At 46.6% G+C, this 18,015-nt stretch overlaps 1 protein-coding gene across 1 annotated transcript in view; it reads right to left on the reverse strand.

The window, feature by feature from the left end:
* The window catches only part of LOC123765877 (uncharacterized), a 29,058-nt gene that overhangs the window by 4,886 nt on the left and 6,157 nt on the right, over window positions 1-18,015 (reverse strand). Inside the window, exons 2-10 of the mRNA XM_045754712.2 lie at window positions 9,206-9,341; window positions 7,856-8,049; window positions 7,079-7,221; window positions 4,688-4,820; window positions 4,414-4,544; window positions 3,536-3,677; window positions 3,021-3,132; window positions 2,276-2,448; window positions 1,140-1,332 (exon numbers count right to left, since the gene is read on the reverse strand). Of these exons, the coding sequence (XP_045610668.2) occupies window positions 1,140-1,332; window positions 2,276-2,448; window positions 3,021-3,132; window positions 3,536-3,677; window positions 4,414-4,544; window positions 4,688-4,820; window positions 7,079-7,221; window positions 7,856-8,049; window positions 9,206-9,341 (1,357 nt within the window). The remainder of the gene's footprint in view (window positions 1-1,139; window positions 1,333-2,275; window positions 2,449-3,020; window positions 3,133-3,535; window positions 3,678-4,413; window positions 4,545-4,687; window positions 4,821-7,078; window positions 7,222-7,855; window positions 8,050-9,205; window positions 9,342-18,015) is intronic.

Raw genomic sequence — 18,015 nt, forward strand, 5'->3', positions numbered from 1 at the left:
GAGTTATATGGGCTGATATGCTAATGTCAGACATTGGCATCAGTCATGTGTATGGAGTTCAATGGGCCTACCGGAGACCACGAGCCAGAACCTGGCCCCCTCAGAGAGGTAAAGGGAGCAATGGCCATTGACCCGGTCAATGGCAGACATAGAATGCTTCCAATCACACGGGGGTTTCTACAGCCCATTGCTCCCCTTACCTCTCTGAGGGGGCCAGGTTCTAGCTCGTGGTCTCTGGTAGGCCCATTGAACTCCATACACATGACTGATGCCAAAATCTAACATTAGCATATCAGCCCATATAGCTCCGGGGAGCTGAAGGGACTCCCCCCAGAAATAAAACATTCAGGCAACCATGCAAAAACAAACATAATGGAGTCAAAGGCATCATTAGAATAGCAAACAGAACAAGAGTGATGTTCACCACCCTGGGCAGCTTAAGGGAACTGCATAACCTCGTGAAGAGGTTATTAAATGATTAAAAGAAAAAAGACAAAATAAGATAATTGTATTTAGGAAAATGTATAATTAATAATAATAATAATAATAAGTTAGTGTATATACATACACTAACTTACAAACACAATGATAGATGTCGCCAGTGATTTTTTACAGCTGAAATACTGTACAACATTCTGCTATGAATTACTGCTACAAGTGAGAGTAATTACTATGAGAACGATGAGAAACATCCAGTGTGTATCATGAGCATTTTCTCTGTTCACAAACACTTAGTTAAGGTCCCTATGATGGACATCTCATAGCTTACAGCCACATTAATAAAGACACTAATGCAAAGATATTCTCAAGACCATACACCAACACTAAATTCAATCATAGCTATATTAATTGTTACTCTTAATTTTATAATTGTGCCAAAGAAGCTGATAATTTGTTACAAGTGATTTTTTGATTGTAGAAATTATATGAGCACAATTGTGACTCAGAATCTACTACAATAGACTAGAACACAGAGCTATATGCACAAGTTGGTCTTTTACAGAAATAATGACAATAATTTTTTATGATTAAAATAATTACAGTTATCTTAATCATTACAGCTGCTACCAGTATCAGCAATATCAACCATAATAAATGATCTAAATGACAAAAAAGATTGAAATCTAGAGCTAACTTACCTGTAGATGGTAAAGACAGGTTCCTTGTTCTCAAACTGTTCCCATTTACCATCTGGGTGAAGAAGTTTCAAGGTGAAGGTGTGTAGGAGATGCCTGGACAACCCATAGACACAGCTGACCACTATAGACACTTGAGGTGTGTCAGTCATCCTGGTGGTCGTGACGTTACACTCAGATACCGCCTCTGGCTTGGCTGAAAAAGTTAATGGTGTAGGTTTGTGTTGTGGGATATGTCAATATAAAATGATCTGGAATGGGATTAAAATTGAAATAAGTTTATTGATGTAAAATACACACAAAGGGATGAGGTAGCTGAAGCTATTCTCACCCCGTTCAGTACATCGTGTTAATACATACATATACACACACATCACAAACAATAAACATATTACCAAACATTCTGAGAGATAAACATTACATTTCCTTCTTTACACAAGTAGTATGGTAATGGAATGGGACTGGCAATGTCGAATGGTTGTTGGTTGGTGGTGGTTGTGCACAATGGCAGTGTGGAATGAAAGTGGAGTGATGTGGTTCAATAACAATGATGGTGGGTGTTGTGGATCAGGGATGATGGTAGATCATTAAACAAGTCAGTAAGATAAGATGGTGAATTGAATTTTAATGAGCTTATTATCTGATTAGAAGTACAATCAAATTATTTAATATTTTTTTTACCAGTATTCTACAAAATGTCCATGCTTAGTTTCCTCAGTAACTAAAGTGTTTTTGTGTCCACCTTGTGGACTGCCTCTCTCAAGACCAAATTATAAATGTCACTACTGCTTTCCTCTGTTCATGTTCACTTGTGAATGGTCCGCCTCAGATGGTAGTCATCAGGGTCATATCTGGTGTGGTTGACTCTTCTGGGTAAAGGACCACTCCCATCTACTAAGAATGAGGGGTGTATATTAAGGTCTTTAGTGTACGTACGAGACGAGTGAGATGGAGACAGAATATTGGAGCACAAACACACACAGGCACCACAATGACGAACACAATTAAACGTGAGTTAAAAACCACATTAAACCGGAAAATATGAACCACAAAATACAAATAATGAAAACCAAGATCATCACTTTGGATAAAGTCAATGGAAAGATGAGAAATTGGTTAAAATTTGACATAGTACTCACGTGAAGGAATATTAAACACACATGGGTACTCCTGCTCGCCCATCTCGTTTCTGCCCCAACAGTGTAGTTGCAATGCCGTGTGTTTCAGCGAGATGAACTCCAGCACTCGACCGCTGCTACGGTAGAGGCTCGGGTTCACCTTCTTCTTCCCCGTCAGTGTGACCATCGCCCATCTGACCCAAGACAGAAGACAAAGTGTTAAGATTAAGGTTGTTTTAGATTCAGCTTAGATTCAACAAGAATGGTTGAATAATTGGCAATTATCTCCATTGAATGTGAAATTAGTAGTATAAACTTAGAAAAATCCTAAAATACTTTGCAGAGAAAGAAGAAACATCTTTGTTTTAATAAAAGTTGTTAGAAATCCCAAAAAGATCATTTGTTTCTAACAATGTCCACTTACATTTTGAATAATTTTATTTTTTGTTTAGAAAAACAATGTTTGTAATAAATCATTTCACTAAAACAGACCTTGGCTGTGAATCAGGGGGGAGGGGCCCCCCCTCTACAAATGTTCCTAAATGGGCCCTGATGCTAACAATTACTGTATGAATATGGGGAAAGCCATCGCTGGCCACAATGTAGGGAGTATGGGTGGATATGAGCCTGGATGGAATGAGTTTGGGTGGTTAGAAATTGGAGCTGCCATGCATAGATCAATCAGCTTCTTGAAATTTGCTCTATTTTCATGTTCTCTATCCACCAATGCCCTCTCAGTACCCTGTATAGTAAAACTGCAGCTCACCTGAAGGAGTCTGGAGGGGGATATGCCTCTACAGGGCAGGTGACCTCTCCTAACAGGAAGGCCGACCGAGACACAGTCACCACCTTCTGGCTCGCGACACACATTGGGGTGTCTGTTAGGGAATAATAGTGTGGTCAATGATCGGGAGACAGCTTGGTGAGGGGAGGTTGTGAGGAGGAGGAGACAGCTTAGTGTGGGGAGACTGTGAGAGGGGAAAGACAGCTTGGTATGAGGGGGATTGTAAGAGGGGGGAGACAGCTTAGTGTGGGGGAGACGGCTTTGTATTGGGGAGATTGCGAGAAAGAATCCTAGTGAACAAAGCTTATTTTCTCTGCTTAACTTTGTAATTTTATTTTCTTCCCCAAAATCAGATTCTTAAATGAAGTTAAGAACCTGTTTTCAGGTTCAGAATTATCTATTTATTTTCACGCCAAAATTATCTATTGGTTCCCATTGTGAACGACCCTGATTAGTGATTAGCAAGACCTGGTCAACTGGCGACGACGGCCACTCACACTTAACCTGAAGAGGAAGGCTTTCAGAGGTGGTTGTTCCCTCACTGTTGGAGGCGCGGCAGCTGTAGTTCCCAGAGGACGAGTGAGCGACGGTCTCCAGCTCCAGGACGTTGGTGGTGGACTCCTCGAGCACGATCTTCCCCTGCAGGAGAAGACCTTGAGGTGATTTGGTGCAGTGGAAAGCACTTGTCTGAGTTTGTATAAACCTTTAACTTTTGACTAAAATTTTCCAAGCTTTTCATTTCACTACTGAATGAAATCAACTCATTTTAAGAGAAATACATTATAAATAAATGTTGGTTTTAATGCTAAATATTACTTTATCCCCGCTGAGTGTCCACTCTAAATGAATCAATGCAATGCTCTCCCTACAAAGTCAGTGTTGATCAGTGGAAAAGTGAATCATCTAGCTGGAAAAATTCATTAGGGCAAATGGGGGGAGGGGACCTTTGATAAGCCGCTGGTTTCCTGTCCTCGTAAGCCACAAGTGTGTTAGTGACCCTCAGGTAAATTCAGTGGTGCAGATTGACTCATGTGTGCTTAACACGACACTGTCCATAACTCCTCTTAATTATCTAATGGGTGGGGGGGGGGTTGACAGTCCTACTACAGGCTAGTCTTTGAAACATGCCTCCACACAGCTTTCAAAGGATTTATCTAGCCAGTTCCCTTCCCATTAATTTTCCAAGCCTTTCACCTCCGTCAATCCTCACACCGCTCACGTTTGTAGTCCAATCCCTCACTACCTAATCATCCTTCACCTACTCACATCCCATCCCCCCCACCCAAATCTCTGAGCTCTCTCTCCTTCCCTTCATTCCTCCCTTTCCTTGCTAATCTTGCCTATCCCCGTCCCTCCTTGCTCTCGCCTGCATTACATCATGCATCCACGTGACGTCGGCGCTGGCAGGGTTGGCCTCGACCACACATATGAGGTTGACGTCGTCGCCCTCCTGCACGTTCTCCAGGTTCTGGTTGATGCCAGGACGGACCTCCACCACCGGCTGGTCTGTAACAGGCAACAACACTTCATGTTGGTTGGCGATTAATGTTTTGTGTGTGCCGTTTTATATATAATCTCGCGCGCGCAAACACACACACACTCTCTCTCTCTCTCGCTCTCTCTCTTTAGGGAACAATGCAGGTACTTACAGAGCACAGAGAGCTTGGTGGATACTGAGGCTGTGCCTGGCAATGCTGTCCTGTTTGCATCACAGAAGAGGTTGGCTCCGTGCTGGCTGGCTGAGGGCGTCCACTTGAGAATAAACTTGTTTACCTCCCGCTGCTGCTGGTACAGGAGAGAGTCAAGGTCAACTGAGGTCATCCTGGGAGGTTACTTCTCATTCTCTAAGACTAGGACCTCTCGTATAATTATTGACAAAAATAAGGTCACAGTAATAAATATATGGCTCAAAGATTTAATTAATAATTCATTTTGTTAGAGACAGTCAGCCTGTGAATATATATATTCGTTATTTATTTCAAGCTCCCCCTCAGGATGTGATGCCTCAACAAGTGACCAACACCCGGACATCTATTTACTGTCTGGTGAAAGGAAACGTGCCCAACCATTTCTGTTTCACCCGGGATTTCCGATTGTGTGTCGAGAAGGAACCCAAACTATACTACCGGGAATCTTGTAGTGACACGTCCAACACACACACACACATTGCTCCAACCCTCCCACATCAACCCCCAGCCCCCTTACACCCACATCTCTCCCTTCCCACGCCTCCCTCACACCAGGGGAATCAATCAGGTGTTGGGCTGCTGTCCTTCGCCCGCATCTACACCACACACTCCTGCAGCTACACACAACCCTTCTCCATCCTCATCACCGCTCTCGTCTCTAACCTCATCACCACCTTTCCCCCTCACCACAACCCTGTCTCAACTTTCCAACGCTGAGGGCCTTAACCTCTTCCAACAGATAAGGATTTATAAACATGAAGGAGAGCTACGGATGATCTTGTATCCTTGAGAGAATACCGATGGAAGGAGACCTCGGGAGAGAGAGATCAAGACATGAAAGACTGCCAGTAATACAACACAACACCGAGGGACAAAGCATCCAATATTGACACCAATCCAAAGTTCGTCAGGTAGTGCTTGGAGGTCAAATGGAAGAAGCCAGACATCAAGAAATACGGGAATTGCTGAAAAAAAATATCGAAGAACAAGGAATGATAAGAATTTAGAAGAGGAACAAAAAATATGATAATGACCAGCTTCCGGAGCTCCATAGACAGGTAAAGAGAAAGACGTCTAATTTACTAATTAGGATAAGCAAACGAGAGGAAGGACCTCATCACCTCCTATTTATATGGAATAAATGATAAAGAAAACCTTGGGTATTCAGTAAATGGTTTCAGGACATTTTCTAGGTAATATCAGAGTTGCACTTGAGAAAACGGACACTCAAGTGCACATACTAACCAAAGTTGAAGTGATGTCGGAAAAGGTCCTGAAACAGCTAGAGGAAATGGAAGCGACAAAGGTCATAAACTCAGAGGCGATCTCGCCATGGATACCCAATCTTGAGGTTATCTTGAGATGATTTCGGGGCTTTTTAGTGTCCCCGCGGCCCGGTCCTCGACCAGGCCTCCACCCCCAGGAAGCAGCCCGTGACAGCTGACTAACACCCAGGTACCTATTTTACTGCTAGGTAACAGGGGCATAGGGTAAAAGAAACTTTGCCCATTGTGTCTCGCCGGCGCCCGGGATCGAACCCGGGACCACAGGATCACAAGCCCAGTGTGCTGTCCGCTCGGCTCCCTCAGACATAGACAAAGAGACAACTTGAAATCTTTTGTGTACCAATTGTTAGTGTTCAGCTATTTAGTAAAAGCAAACAACTATTGGCTTAGAAAACAGGCAATAGTGTGTGTCTGTACACTAAAGATAACAATAATTAGTGAAAAACAAGTACCACCAAACTTCATACAGATAATCACCAGCTAATAGTTCCTGCAAGTTACTAAGAGTCGGATCACCAGGAGACTCGTTTATCACAAAAAATTAATTGTTTCAGAAAATCAAAATGTCTACAGAGAAGGAAAGCTGTGCCTAACAAACTTACGACTTTATTGAACATTTAAACAATAAAGCAGGAAAGACGTTGACAGATTATCAGATATTGTCACAAATCCCACCACAAGAGAGAAAGAGATTATTATATAAGTTTGAGAAACAAGTTCGAATGCATATCAGGCCAAGTTGACTATACACGTTCCTCGACGAAATGATCACAGGTGCATTAATGACACCTGCGTGAGAGGAAGACCTGTAATTAGTGTATTAGCATATAGACAGTCAAAAACAATTAGTAGAGGCAGGTACGGAAGCAAGACGATATTATCAGCGGAAAAGAGTATTTTAAATACTAATTAAGAGCTAGACGATAAGAGACGAGTTAAGATAGCTTCGACATCACGCCTCGGTACAAGATGGTTCGCAGAGTACAATAACCACCGTGGCGTTACTCGAGGAGTGCCAAGACTGATCAATACACGAGATAAACAGGATATACAAGCCTCAAGTGACCTTGGGGGTGTAGGTCACACCGTCGAGCAGGCAGGAGACGGCGAATGGAGGCTTGCTGCCGGACACTGTCATCTCCACCTCCCGAGGGACGCCGGCACGGCCCACCACACCACCGCCCTCTATCGCCAAGCTTATCGTGGGATCTGACGAATTACATTGGAATTGTTCAGTTATTTAATTCGTTTTGTTGGGTACAGGAAGCCTGTGTATATATTTACATGAATTTACCCGAGGACCACTATCAAATAGCCTCGATGAGGACAGGAAGCCGGCAGCTTGTCAAAGGTCCCCCCATTTGTACTGGTGATTTGATCAAATTTCAACATAATAAAATACTACAGTAAAATACAGCAAATAAAACAGCAATATAATGGAACACCGGTACAATACAATAATCACTAACATGGGAAATAATACATTATAATGTAAGAATTCACTGATAATTTTGAGTTTCCAGTACACCAGTGTTTTAATTGCATTTGGATATTGCTCATTTTAACGAGGACACTATATTGTAAAACCGTTTACACGGGACGTTGTTCCGGTAGTTTTGTTAATCACAACTTCAAAGCAAAGGATAATAGAGTCGGATAAGGGGGTCAATAAAACAATTTCTACCCACTGTCAGTCATTCTTACCTATTCCCAGTCATTCGTAAACACCAATTAATTAAAACATACGAGGAGCTGCCTCATATGGGTCAATAGGCCTTCTACAGTTACCTTTGTTCTTATGTTCTAATGAGTCCCCCCCCTACAAGAGTGCCAGGAAACTCACCCACCACAGTCAGCGTAATCCTCGACACCCTGGACGGAGCCTCGTAGAACTGCACCTGGCACCTGTACTCGCCCTCGTCCTTGTGGGACACGTCATCGAGGACGAGACCCCGCTCCTCCAGGACCGCCCTCGTGGAATAGCTGTTGGGGGCCCAGTGGGAGGCCTTGGCGAAGGGCTTCCCCTCCACGTCGACCCTGGGAGAAGCAAGGTCAGGCGTTGAGAAAAAGGACCAGAGGAACACTTCTCAATAGCTCGGTCGATAGAGCCTCTGCTTCACATACAAGGGGTCCAGAGTTCGATTCTCCTAGAGCCTCCGGGTGGATAGAAGAACCAGAGGCTTGGGAAGGCGGAGAGAGAAAGCAATATGGCTGTGTATTCTGGACACACAAATCCCGAGGATGCAACCCTCAGCAGTTGCTTAACTCCCGGGTATTTATTACAAGGTGAACAGAGGCATCAGGTGAAATGAACGGTACCTATTTATCTCTTATCCGCGGATCGAACCCAGGATCCATGGATGCGAGTCGAGGATATGGACCAGTGGTCATATTATGGACTAGAGGGGAAGTATCCGGAACGGCGGTGATGGAAGAGGTGGAGGTAACGTTTGGGAGTGGCGGGCGGGTGGGAGTGTCTGGTAGCGCGGACACGTGAGGCAACACCACGTACAGTAACCTGGAGAGGGGGACGAGTGGGGGGGGGAAATACCACATATCCACGCATATCCATTTTAAATATATGTTCCCGCACATGCCTTCATATTCGTGAACACACGCAGAGTTGTGCACCCCATACCCAGGCACTCTTTCCCCCCCCCCCATGCGTGTGCTCTCATTCGCCACGTACGTACAATTGCCACATGAAGGCCGCATACCCATGGGCTAACCCACATACTGTGGCGAACACACGTATACTCAGACATACTTCTAGACACACACTCCCCACATACTCCCCACATAGGGAGCCGGTCGGCCGAGCGGACAGCACGCGGGACTTGTGATCCTGTGGTCCTGGGTTCGATCCCAGGCGCCGGCGAGAAACAATGGGCAGAGTTTCTTTCACCCCATGCCCCTGTTACCTAGCAGTAAAATAGGTACCTGGGTGTTAGTCAGCTGTCACGGGCTGCTTCCTGGGGGTGGAGGCCTGGTCGAGGACCGGGCCGCGGGGACACTAAAGCCCCGAAATCATCTCAAGATAACCTCAAGATAACCACCAGGACACTCCCAGGCATAAACAAATGACCCCACGCACCCACATACCCGCAGACACACGGCATCCTCCCAAACACCCACCTCGCCTCCATCCACCACCCAACCAGTCACACACCACAACGAGAGAAGCGATCAATACCTGTATATTATGCTGGAGTGTTGACTCGCGTGCCAGAAGCTAACACGTGCGACCTTCTCGCCCGGCGTAGGAACGTCCATGTCACATGGTAGGAACGCCCGATCCCCCTCCAGGGCCTCCACCTCCGTCTGCTGGCCTGCAGGGGGAACGTAGATATTACTACAGCAAGTTTGGGCCCAGTGGAAGGCGGTCCGGCATGGGAGGTGATAATGTTGGAGGAATAAGAAGCCATGGCGGGGTGGTTAGTATACGTGAATGTTAGAGGTGTGGACGCGTGTATTTGAGGAGAAGCAAAAGCATATCTATTTAGGTTGCATGGTGTACACTACGGAAAACCAAACTGATGACACTGACACAATCAACGTCCTCATCAGGAGTCGAGCCTCTGCCCCAGGAGAGACAGACACACAGAGACAGACAGACAGAGACAGACAGAGACAGACCCAGGTAAGTGTATCATAACTCTACTATCCCAGCTCATTGCCTATCCATAGAGTTATGCTACACCCCTGATGGAATGATAGACAACTGGCGCAAGACTATATCCGTGTAGAACAGGTACATCTTACCAGACACCTATATTAACTGCACCAATGATCAAGCAGGCGCCCCTGCCACCTACAACAAGTACAGGGATAATAGACCACTGGTTCAACTATGTTCCATTAGGAACCGAGACCGTTAGCCAATCAGAAGTGCCACACAGCTTTCTCGTGGCTGTTGGTTCCAAACAAGATACCCGAGTGCGGCCAGCTTCTATATGCAGCGCCTCTGTGCGGCGATCCAGAAGGAAAACGCCCACAGTATCCTCAGTTCCTGCTCAGCACTTAGTACCTGCGGGCTCACCATAGCCCGTGCTACATGGAACTTTGTTCTAGGTAGCAAATCTTTAACAACAACAACAACAACATGCTCAGCACAGCAGCAGCAGTTCGAAGTAATCAACAACACTTAAACAACATTTTGTTGTGTTTCTTTTTCTGACCAACTGGTATCCATTAAAGTTTGTAAAAAAAAAAACGCAAAATAAAATAGGTTGGTAGTACTGTAGACGATACAGAAGAGCGTAAGTAAGTCCAAAATGGCTCTTAAGTATCTCGCTCTTCTGGTAACACTGTAGTAACATCACACAGCAACATGAGTCACAACAATTGGGCATCTTCGAGCCAGAAAATCAAATTACAAAATTATATACTCCTTGATGAGAGTAGCACGTTCTTGCCTCATGCTGGCGAGGGCCTCATTTACACTGTTCAACACTACTGAAGTTTTAAGTGTTTTGTCCTTAGATGAGTCCAAGTTCAAGACAGATGTTCTCAGCGGCAACTGTGACGGTCAGTTGACCGACAGTTGAGAGGCGGGCCCAAAGAGCCAGAGCTTAACCCCCACAATCACAAATAGGTGAGTACACACACAATTACACAATCCCACCCACAAATAGCACATGTTTATGAACAAATCCACAAAGGCCGTGACGTGGATTCGAACCTACGTCAGAGAAGAGGTTCGAACCCTCGTCACGGCCTTTGTGGATTTGTTCATTTGATACATCACGTTATTGTGATTTCTGTAACACATGTTTATACTACATAATATTCACTTAGAGCAAATCAAACTGAAACTAATCAAAATTCTTGCTTAATTAAATTAGCAAATAGGCTTGGACCAAAAAATAATGATTGGCTCATTCCTATTCATTTGGTTTGTATTCTATTCTAAGCAAAACTTATTGATTAAATGCATGGGCGTTCATTCTCTGAGCTCATTCTGTGCCTCTAACCTTTCCACTATAACCCACAGGATGGGTATGGAGGGCACTACCACTCACAGGATGGGTATGGAGTGCACTACCACTCACAGGATGGGTATGGAGGGCACTACCACTCACAGGATGGGTATGGAGTGCACTACCACTCACAGGATGGGTATGGAGGGCACTACCACTCACAGGATGGGTATGGAGTGCACTACCACTCACAGGATGGGTATGGAGTGCACTACCACTCACAGGATGGGTATGGAGTGCACTACCACTCACAGGATGGGTATGGAGGGCACTACCGCCCACAGGATGGGTATGGAGGGCACTACCGCCCACAGGATGGGTATGGAGGGCACTACCGCCCACAGGATGGGTATGGAGTGCACTACCACTCACAGGATGGGTATGGAGGGCACTACCACTCACAGGATGGGTATGGAGGGCACTACCACTCACAGGATGGGTATGGAGGGCACTACCGCCCACAGGATGGGTATGGAGGGCACTACCGCCCACAGGATGGGTATGGAGGGCACTACCGCCCACAGGATGGGTATGGAGGGCACTACCACTCACAGGATGGGTATGGAGGGCACTACCGCCCACAGGATGGGTATGGAGGGCACTACCGCCCACAGGATGGGTATGGAGTGCACTACCACTCACAGGATGGGTATGGAGGGCACTACCACTCACAGGATGGGTATGGAGGGCACTACCGCCCACAGGATGGGTATGGAGGGCACTACCGCCCACAGGATGGGTATGGAGTGCACTACCACTCACAGGATGGGTATGGAGGGCACTACCACTCACAGGATGGGTATGGAGGGCACTACCGCCCACAGGATGGGTATGGAGTGCACTACCACTCACAGGATGGGTATGGAGGGCACTACCGCCCACAGGATGGGTATGGAGGGCACTACCGCCCACAGGATGGGTATGGAGGGCACTACCGCCCACAGGATGGGTATGGAGGGCACTACCGCCCACAGGATGGGTATGGAGGGCACTACCGCCCACAGGATGGGTATGGAGTGCACTACCACTCACAGGATGGGTATGGAGGGCACTACCACTCACAGGATGGGTATGGAGGGCACTACCGCCCACAGGATGGGTATGGAGGGCACTACCGCCCTCAGGATGGGTATGGAGGGCACTACCGCCCACAGGATGGGTATGGAGTGCACTACCACTCACAGGATGGGTATGGAGGGCACTACCACTCACAGGATGGGTATGGAGGGCACTACCGCCCACAGGATGGGTATGGAGGGCACTACCGCCCACAGGATGGGTATGGAGGGCACTACCGCCCACAGGATGGGTATGGAGGGCACTACCACTCACAGGATGGGTATGGGGTACATTATAAGTTAATTAAACTAATCAACAACATTAAAGAAAAGAATTAACTCATGTTTCGTAGTTTATTTGGCTGTGAAGTTAGTTGTTCAGTATATAATTAGCTGTAGCAGTTTAGTTAAGCTTGTCATGGAAATAGTGTGATGAGAGACAGAGTGTGAGGGAGTGAGGGAGGCAGAGTGTGAGGGAGGCAGAGTGTGAGGCAGAGTGTGAAGGGCAGCAGAGTGTGAGGGAGGCAGAGTGTGAGGCAGAGTGTGAAGGGCAGCAGAGTGTGAGGGAGGCAGAGTGTGAGGCAGAGTGTGAAGGGCAGCAGAGTGTGAAGGGCAGCAGAGTGTGAGGGAGGCAGAGTGAGTGGGAGGCAGAGTGAGAGGCAGTGTGGGAGGCAGAGTGTGAGGGAGGCAGAGTGAGAGGGAGGCAGAGTGAGAGGGAGGCAGAGTGAGAGGGAGGCAGAGTGAGAGGGAGGCAGAGTGAGAGGGAGGCAGAGTGAGAGGGAGGCAGAGTGAGAGGGAGGCAGAGTGACCAGGCTGGTGTAGGGTTACTGTTGGTGTCTGCAGGATGGGGTCGTCGTCTTGTGATTAAGTCTGTCACTAGTACCTGGGAGTCACTAGTACCTGGGAGTCACTAGTGTATTAACTAAGACAGGTGCTTAATCACCCTTATAATCACCCCCGATAGGCTTCATTAACTAACAATTCAACATTGATTACCGTCGTCTGCCAGTGTGCGCGTAACCACTCCTCAGCAGTCAGCACGCCGCCCGGTCCGGTACTCGCCCTAGGCATTCTAAACTAAAAACAGGTGTACTACTAAACAGGTGTACAGCAGTATAAATCAAACACATTCTTAGCATCAAGTTCCAGCTGGAGAGGACGGACTCCACACACAGTCACACATTTACGTCACGAACAAGTACATGGCAGAGCAAAGCAAATACAGACGCACAAATGCAACAAACACACGAGAGACATGCTCAGGCGGTGGATGGGGGTGGAGGTTGTGAGGTGAAGTTTGATGAGAAACATGCTCCGTGGGGAGGGGGAGTTGGGGGGAGGGGGAGTTGGGGGGGGGGGGATTATGAGGTGAAGCAGGCCTGTGATCTAAGCCATTGAGACAGCTCTCAGATGGCTGCTTGAGGTGACGACTGTGTGATGGTTAGTCGTAAGAGAAAGACGTTTGGAGTATAATTATATATCTGAGACGTCATACTAAATATTTCCTAAACATAGTTAGAAATGGACAACATTTATAAACATTTAATTAAATTGGAGTGAAATGCATATAAGGAAATGGGTTTAGACAGTGAAGTTAGTGAAGCACTGCTCGAGAAAACTTCAGGTATAATTAGGCTCAGTTACACAGGACGTACACTAGAAGCTAACACAAGATTGTGTCCACATAAAATGGACTCTAATTCCAGTATTATTATCGAGTGTCTGTCTAGCTTTAGACACAAACATGCTTTAATTGTGTCCAAGAAGTTGAGCTTAATTAAGATGGTAAGATGTCTTAATTAACGTGCCAATTATGCAGACGTGTACACACACAGAGATCACATTAACGTGATGCATCAAATGAACACATCCACAAAGGCCGTGACGAGGACTCCCGGACGCAGGTTCGAATCCTCGTCACGGCCCTTGTGGATTTGTTCAGACGTGTACACATTTGAATGCAAGGAATATGACAAGAGTTCAGTCTGAAGGGTAGATACCCATTTGTTTATACGGACTCCCCCCATTAACGAGGCAACTGCAGCTTCACTGTTGTGGCACTGAAAGGGGACCATCAATGTACGAGTGTGAATAACCAATCATGCTTAGAGTATTGTGTTTTGCCTCAGACAAAGTGTAACCGATGCTAAATTTGATTCATTCTTAGGAAACGATATAATTGGGAACGTATGTCCCAGGGTTATGGAAAGTCCATCGTTATATCTCTTGGTCGAAACTGAATCCGATATATTCTGAGATCAACTACAGTCTTAGTGATCCATTTTAAAGGACGATGACATGCAATAAAGTTGGTCTTGAAAGTTTTTTGCAAGGGGATGTGGTAGAACAGTTCAGAATGCACAAAAGCTGCTGCTTTTATAGGCCTATAGGCCTTCTATATTTCTTATATTTGAAAGTTTTGCTGTGTTTTCACGAGTTGCTCTAAGCATTCAGACGTCAATGAAAGCCTTGCTTCAGTAACACGGTCAATGATGCGCTTAACGTCAGGTTCTTTCATTATAGTCAGTGCCTTCGTGGTGCCTGACACCCAAGCTTGGCACTCACAGGTCTGTTTTAGCGTCTGTCAAGCTCTGCAGCATTCTTTCAGGCACTAGAGGAAGGCGAGGGGCAGCAGCAGGGTATGCTAGCAGAGGGGCAGCAGCAGGGTATGTTAGCAGAGGGGCAGCAGCAGGGTATGCTAGCAGAGGGGCAGCAGCAGGGTATGCTAGCAGAGGGGCAGCAGCAGGGTATGCTAGCAGAGGGGCAGCAGCAGGGTATGCTAGCAGAGGGGCAGCAGCAGGGTATGCTAGCAGAGGGGCAGCAGCAGGGTATGCTAGCAGAGGGGCAGCAGCAGGGTATGCTAGCAGAGGGGCAGCAGCAGGGTATGCTAGCAGAGGGGCAGCAGCAGGGTATGCTAGCAGAGGGGCAGCAGCAGGGTATGCTAGCAGAGGGGCAGCAGCAGGGTATGCTAGCAGAGGGGCAGCAGCAGGGTATGCTAGCAGAGGGGCAGCAGCAGGCTATGCTAGCAGAGGGGCAGCAGCAGGCTATGCTAGCAGAGGGGCTGCAGCAGGCTATGCTAGCAGAGGGGCTGCAGCAGGCTATGCTAGCAGAGGGGCTGCAGCAGGCTATGCTAGCAGAGGGGCTGCAGCAGGCTATGCTAGCAGAGGGGCTGCAGCAGGCTATGCTAGTAGCAGAAGCCGTCTCGGCGACAGGTCTACGTCAACTGATCTCCAGATAGTTCTATTCATTTTAATTATATTTTAACTACAAGATTTCCCATTTCAGTAGAATGAATGGGTACCTAAGAGTTAAGCAATATAAAATCCGGTCACTTTTCCTCCAGGTTTCTGAATTCTGAATGAAAATAAACAAATGAATGTGGCCATCAGTTGACGTTACCAAAGTTGATTATCAACCCACTAAGTCATTCCTGATCACTGTGGTGAGAGAAAACAAAAAATCATCATACAGGTTTTGCTTAGACTTGTTGCAGAAATGTGTTTATACGAACCTAAAATAATTGACTCCTGGTGAAGTCACGAAGCATAAATCTAAATTGATGTTGTGTTAAGAGGCAAAAACTGGGCGTGATGGGTCCGGGGGGGGGGGGTGGAGAGGGGGGGGGGGTGGAGAGGGGGGAGGGGTAGGGTTGGGGGGGGCTGCTCCTACTACACTGCAGACCCTTACAACGGGGCGCACCTTGAAGGTGAAGGTGGTCCAGTGTAGGTGACGAGCTGCTGCTGATCCTCACCCTCAGCCTCTCGGGCTGGTGGGAAGGGAGCAGGAACGGTTGGGGAAGGGAGCAGGAACGGTTTGGGGAGGGAAGATGGCCAGGTGCTCACCTAAGAGTGCTTCTCTAACAATGACTATGGGGGGGGGGGGGATCTCGGTACCCAGCTTATTTACACTGTTCCTTGTATTTGTTCTATTTTTTCTGTTAAACTTTATCTTTCAAATTATCTGTAGTTGTTGATGGAGGCGTTTCCACAACTTCTTAGTGTGCATTCTACTGGTTAACCACCGGACTGGTTATGTATATTTCCTTAAGTGTCTTTAACTTGAGTGTTTCCACTTTTCACCAACGTCCAACACAATTAGGTTCAAAAGATTGTCACTTGTTTAGCTAAACGAACTAAGGTGTTCAGTTCCTGAACCCATTATGTGCCTCTGTAACCTTCTCCACCACCGCCCACTGGATAGGTTATCTTGAGATGATTTCGGGGCTTTTTAGTGTCCCCGCGGCCCGGTCCTCGACCAGGCCTCCACCCCCAGGAAGCAGCCCGTGACAGCTGACTAACGCCCAGGTACCTATTTTACTGCTAGGTAACTGAATAGGGCGAAAGAAACTTTGCCCATTGTTTCTCTCCGGCGGCTGGGATCGAACCCAGGACCACAGGATCACAAGTCCAGCGTGCTGTCCGCTCGGCCGACCAGCTACTAGTATCCTGCCCCCTGGTCTGATAGTACAAGTGCAGCTGGGTGGGGACCTTGTTCTTGTCTGAGCGAAGGGCTGTATAATATAGCCCATAATATACATGGTTATACTGGCTATTTTCTGCAGTAAGTGGGTGATATGTCTCGCTGTCTGGAGACTGGTTTTCAAGTCAAAGCTCCAGACGCTGCAGTTTTCTTTAATATTTGTGACGGTATTGCATTTATCATCATTCAGTCTTGTGTTTTTAATAAAACCGTAAATTTTGCAATAAAACCAACTACTTTTTAATCCAGCGAGAAAGTCAAAACTTTCAAAAGTTTCTGGCGACAAGCTACGTAAATTGCAGGCTTATGAATGATAAGCACTTTACCCATTGCATACAAATGAACATTTACAGACTTTTCTTTAAAAGTGCTTTGCTCACTTGTGTTCAAAGAGCACCTTGGTAAACGCTTCACCCACGTATTGTACAAGACGTGCACCTCACACACCTACACACACACCTTGGCAGGGCTGGAGAACCTGCTGGAGAACCTGCTAGTTCATCGTTCATCTTCAGAAACATATCATGGTGATGCGAACTAAGCAAGTCGTACTTGTGCATATATCCGTATGTACACTATTTCTTCTGTCCTGCCTCTGGCCTCATGGTCCACTTTTTAGTACATCATTAACGCCATGATTCTCTTTTCTATATTGCCTGCCGTCTCTAAAAGGAAAGCCCTTGGTGGAAAAAATTATGCAAATGTAGCCAAACGTCCACATCCCTACATTACCAGACCAATTAAGCCAATTAAGCAGTTAAATCGCCATGTATGTTAGAGCAGCAATCCGTTAAGTAGACCATCTCCAAGTCTTCACCACATGGACCCACTGGGGTGCACGACTAGGCGTGTCCCCAGTTTCCAGCCACCGACCTGTCACTGGACATCCTCATCACATCATCCATGGACCTGTGCGTCTAGTGTATGTGAATCTGTCGAAGAGTCTATACCTAGGGGTGGAGGCCTGGTCGAGGACCGGGCCGCGGGTACATTAAAAAGCCCCGAAATCATCTCAAGAAGATACATGTACTAAGTCGAGTTATAACTCTGGTGTGTCTAGAGTTCTTGTGCTCACTGAACAGAGGTCTTGAGTTTCAGTAATTGTTTAGCTGTATTGCTCACGGCAGGATTGTCAAGACACATGTGTTATCTTGCACTCGTTCACGAGTGAATGGTCAAAATAACTTTTTAGTTGTATTAAGTGACTGTGTGCGAGTATGTAACTCCTTCAGAGATGCTGAGTGACTAGAATCGACAACATTTCCGGATTCCTGGGGTTATAAGAGGATCCCGGGGATCCCACATTAATTTCTGTGGTATCACTAGAAACAGCGTTCAAAGTGCCAAATTCAATCCCAATACATTTTATATTCACTTAAGACTTAAATTCCCACCATACTCCCACCCCAAGCCTCATCCTAACCCCCCCCACTCCGAGGCCACTCCCCCTACCCCCCACAACCCCCTTCTCTCAATGTGTGTGTTTA

Source organism: Procambarus clarkii, chromosome 37, assembly GCF_040958095.1.
Source record: "Procambarus clarkii isolate CNS0578487 chromosome 37, FALCON_Pclarkii_2.0, whole genome shotgun sequence".
In the NCBI taxonomy this organism is placed as follows: domain Eukaryota; kingdom Metazoa; phylum Arthropoda; class Malacostraca; order Decapoda; family Cambaridae; genus Procambarus; species Procambarus clarkii.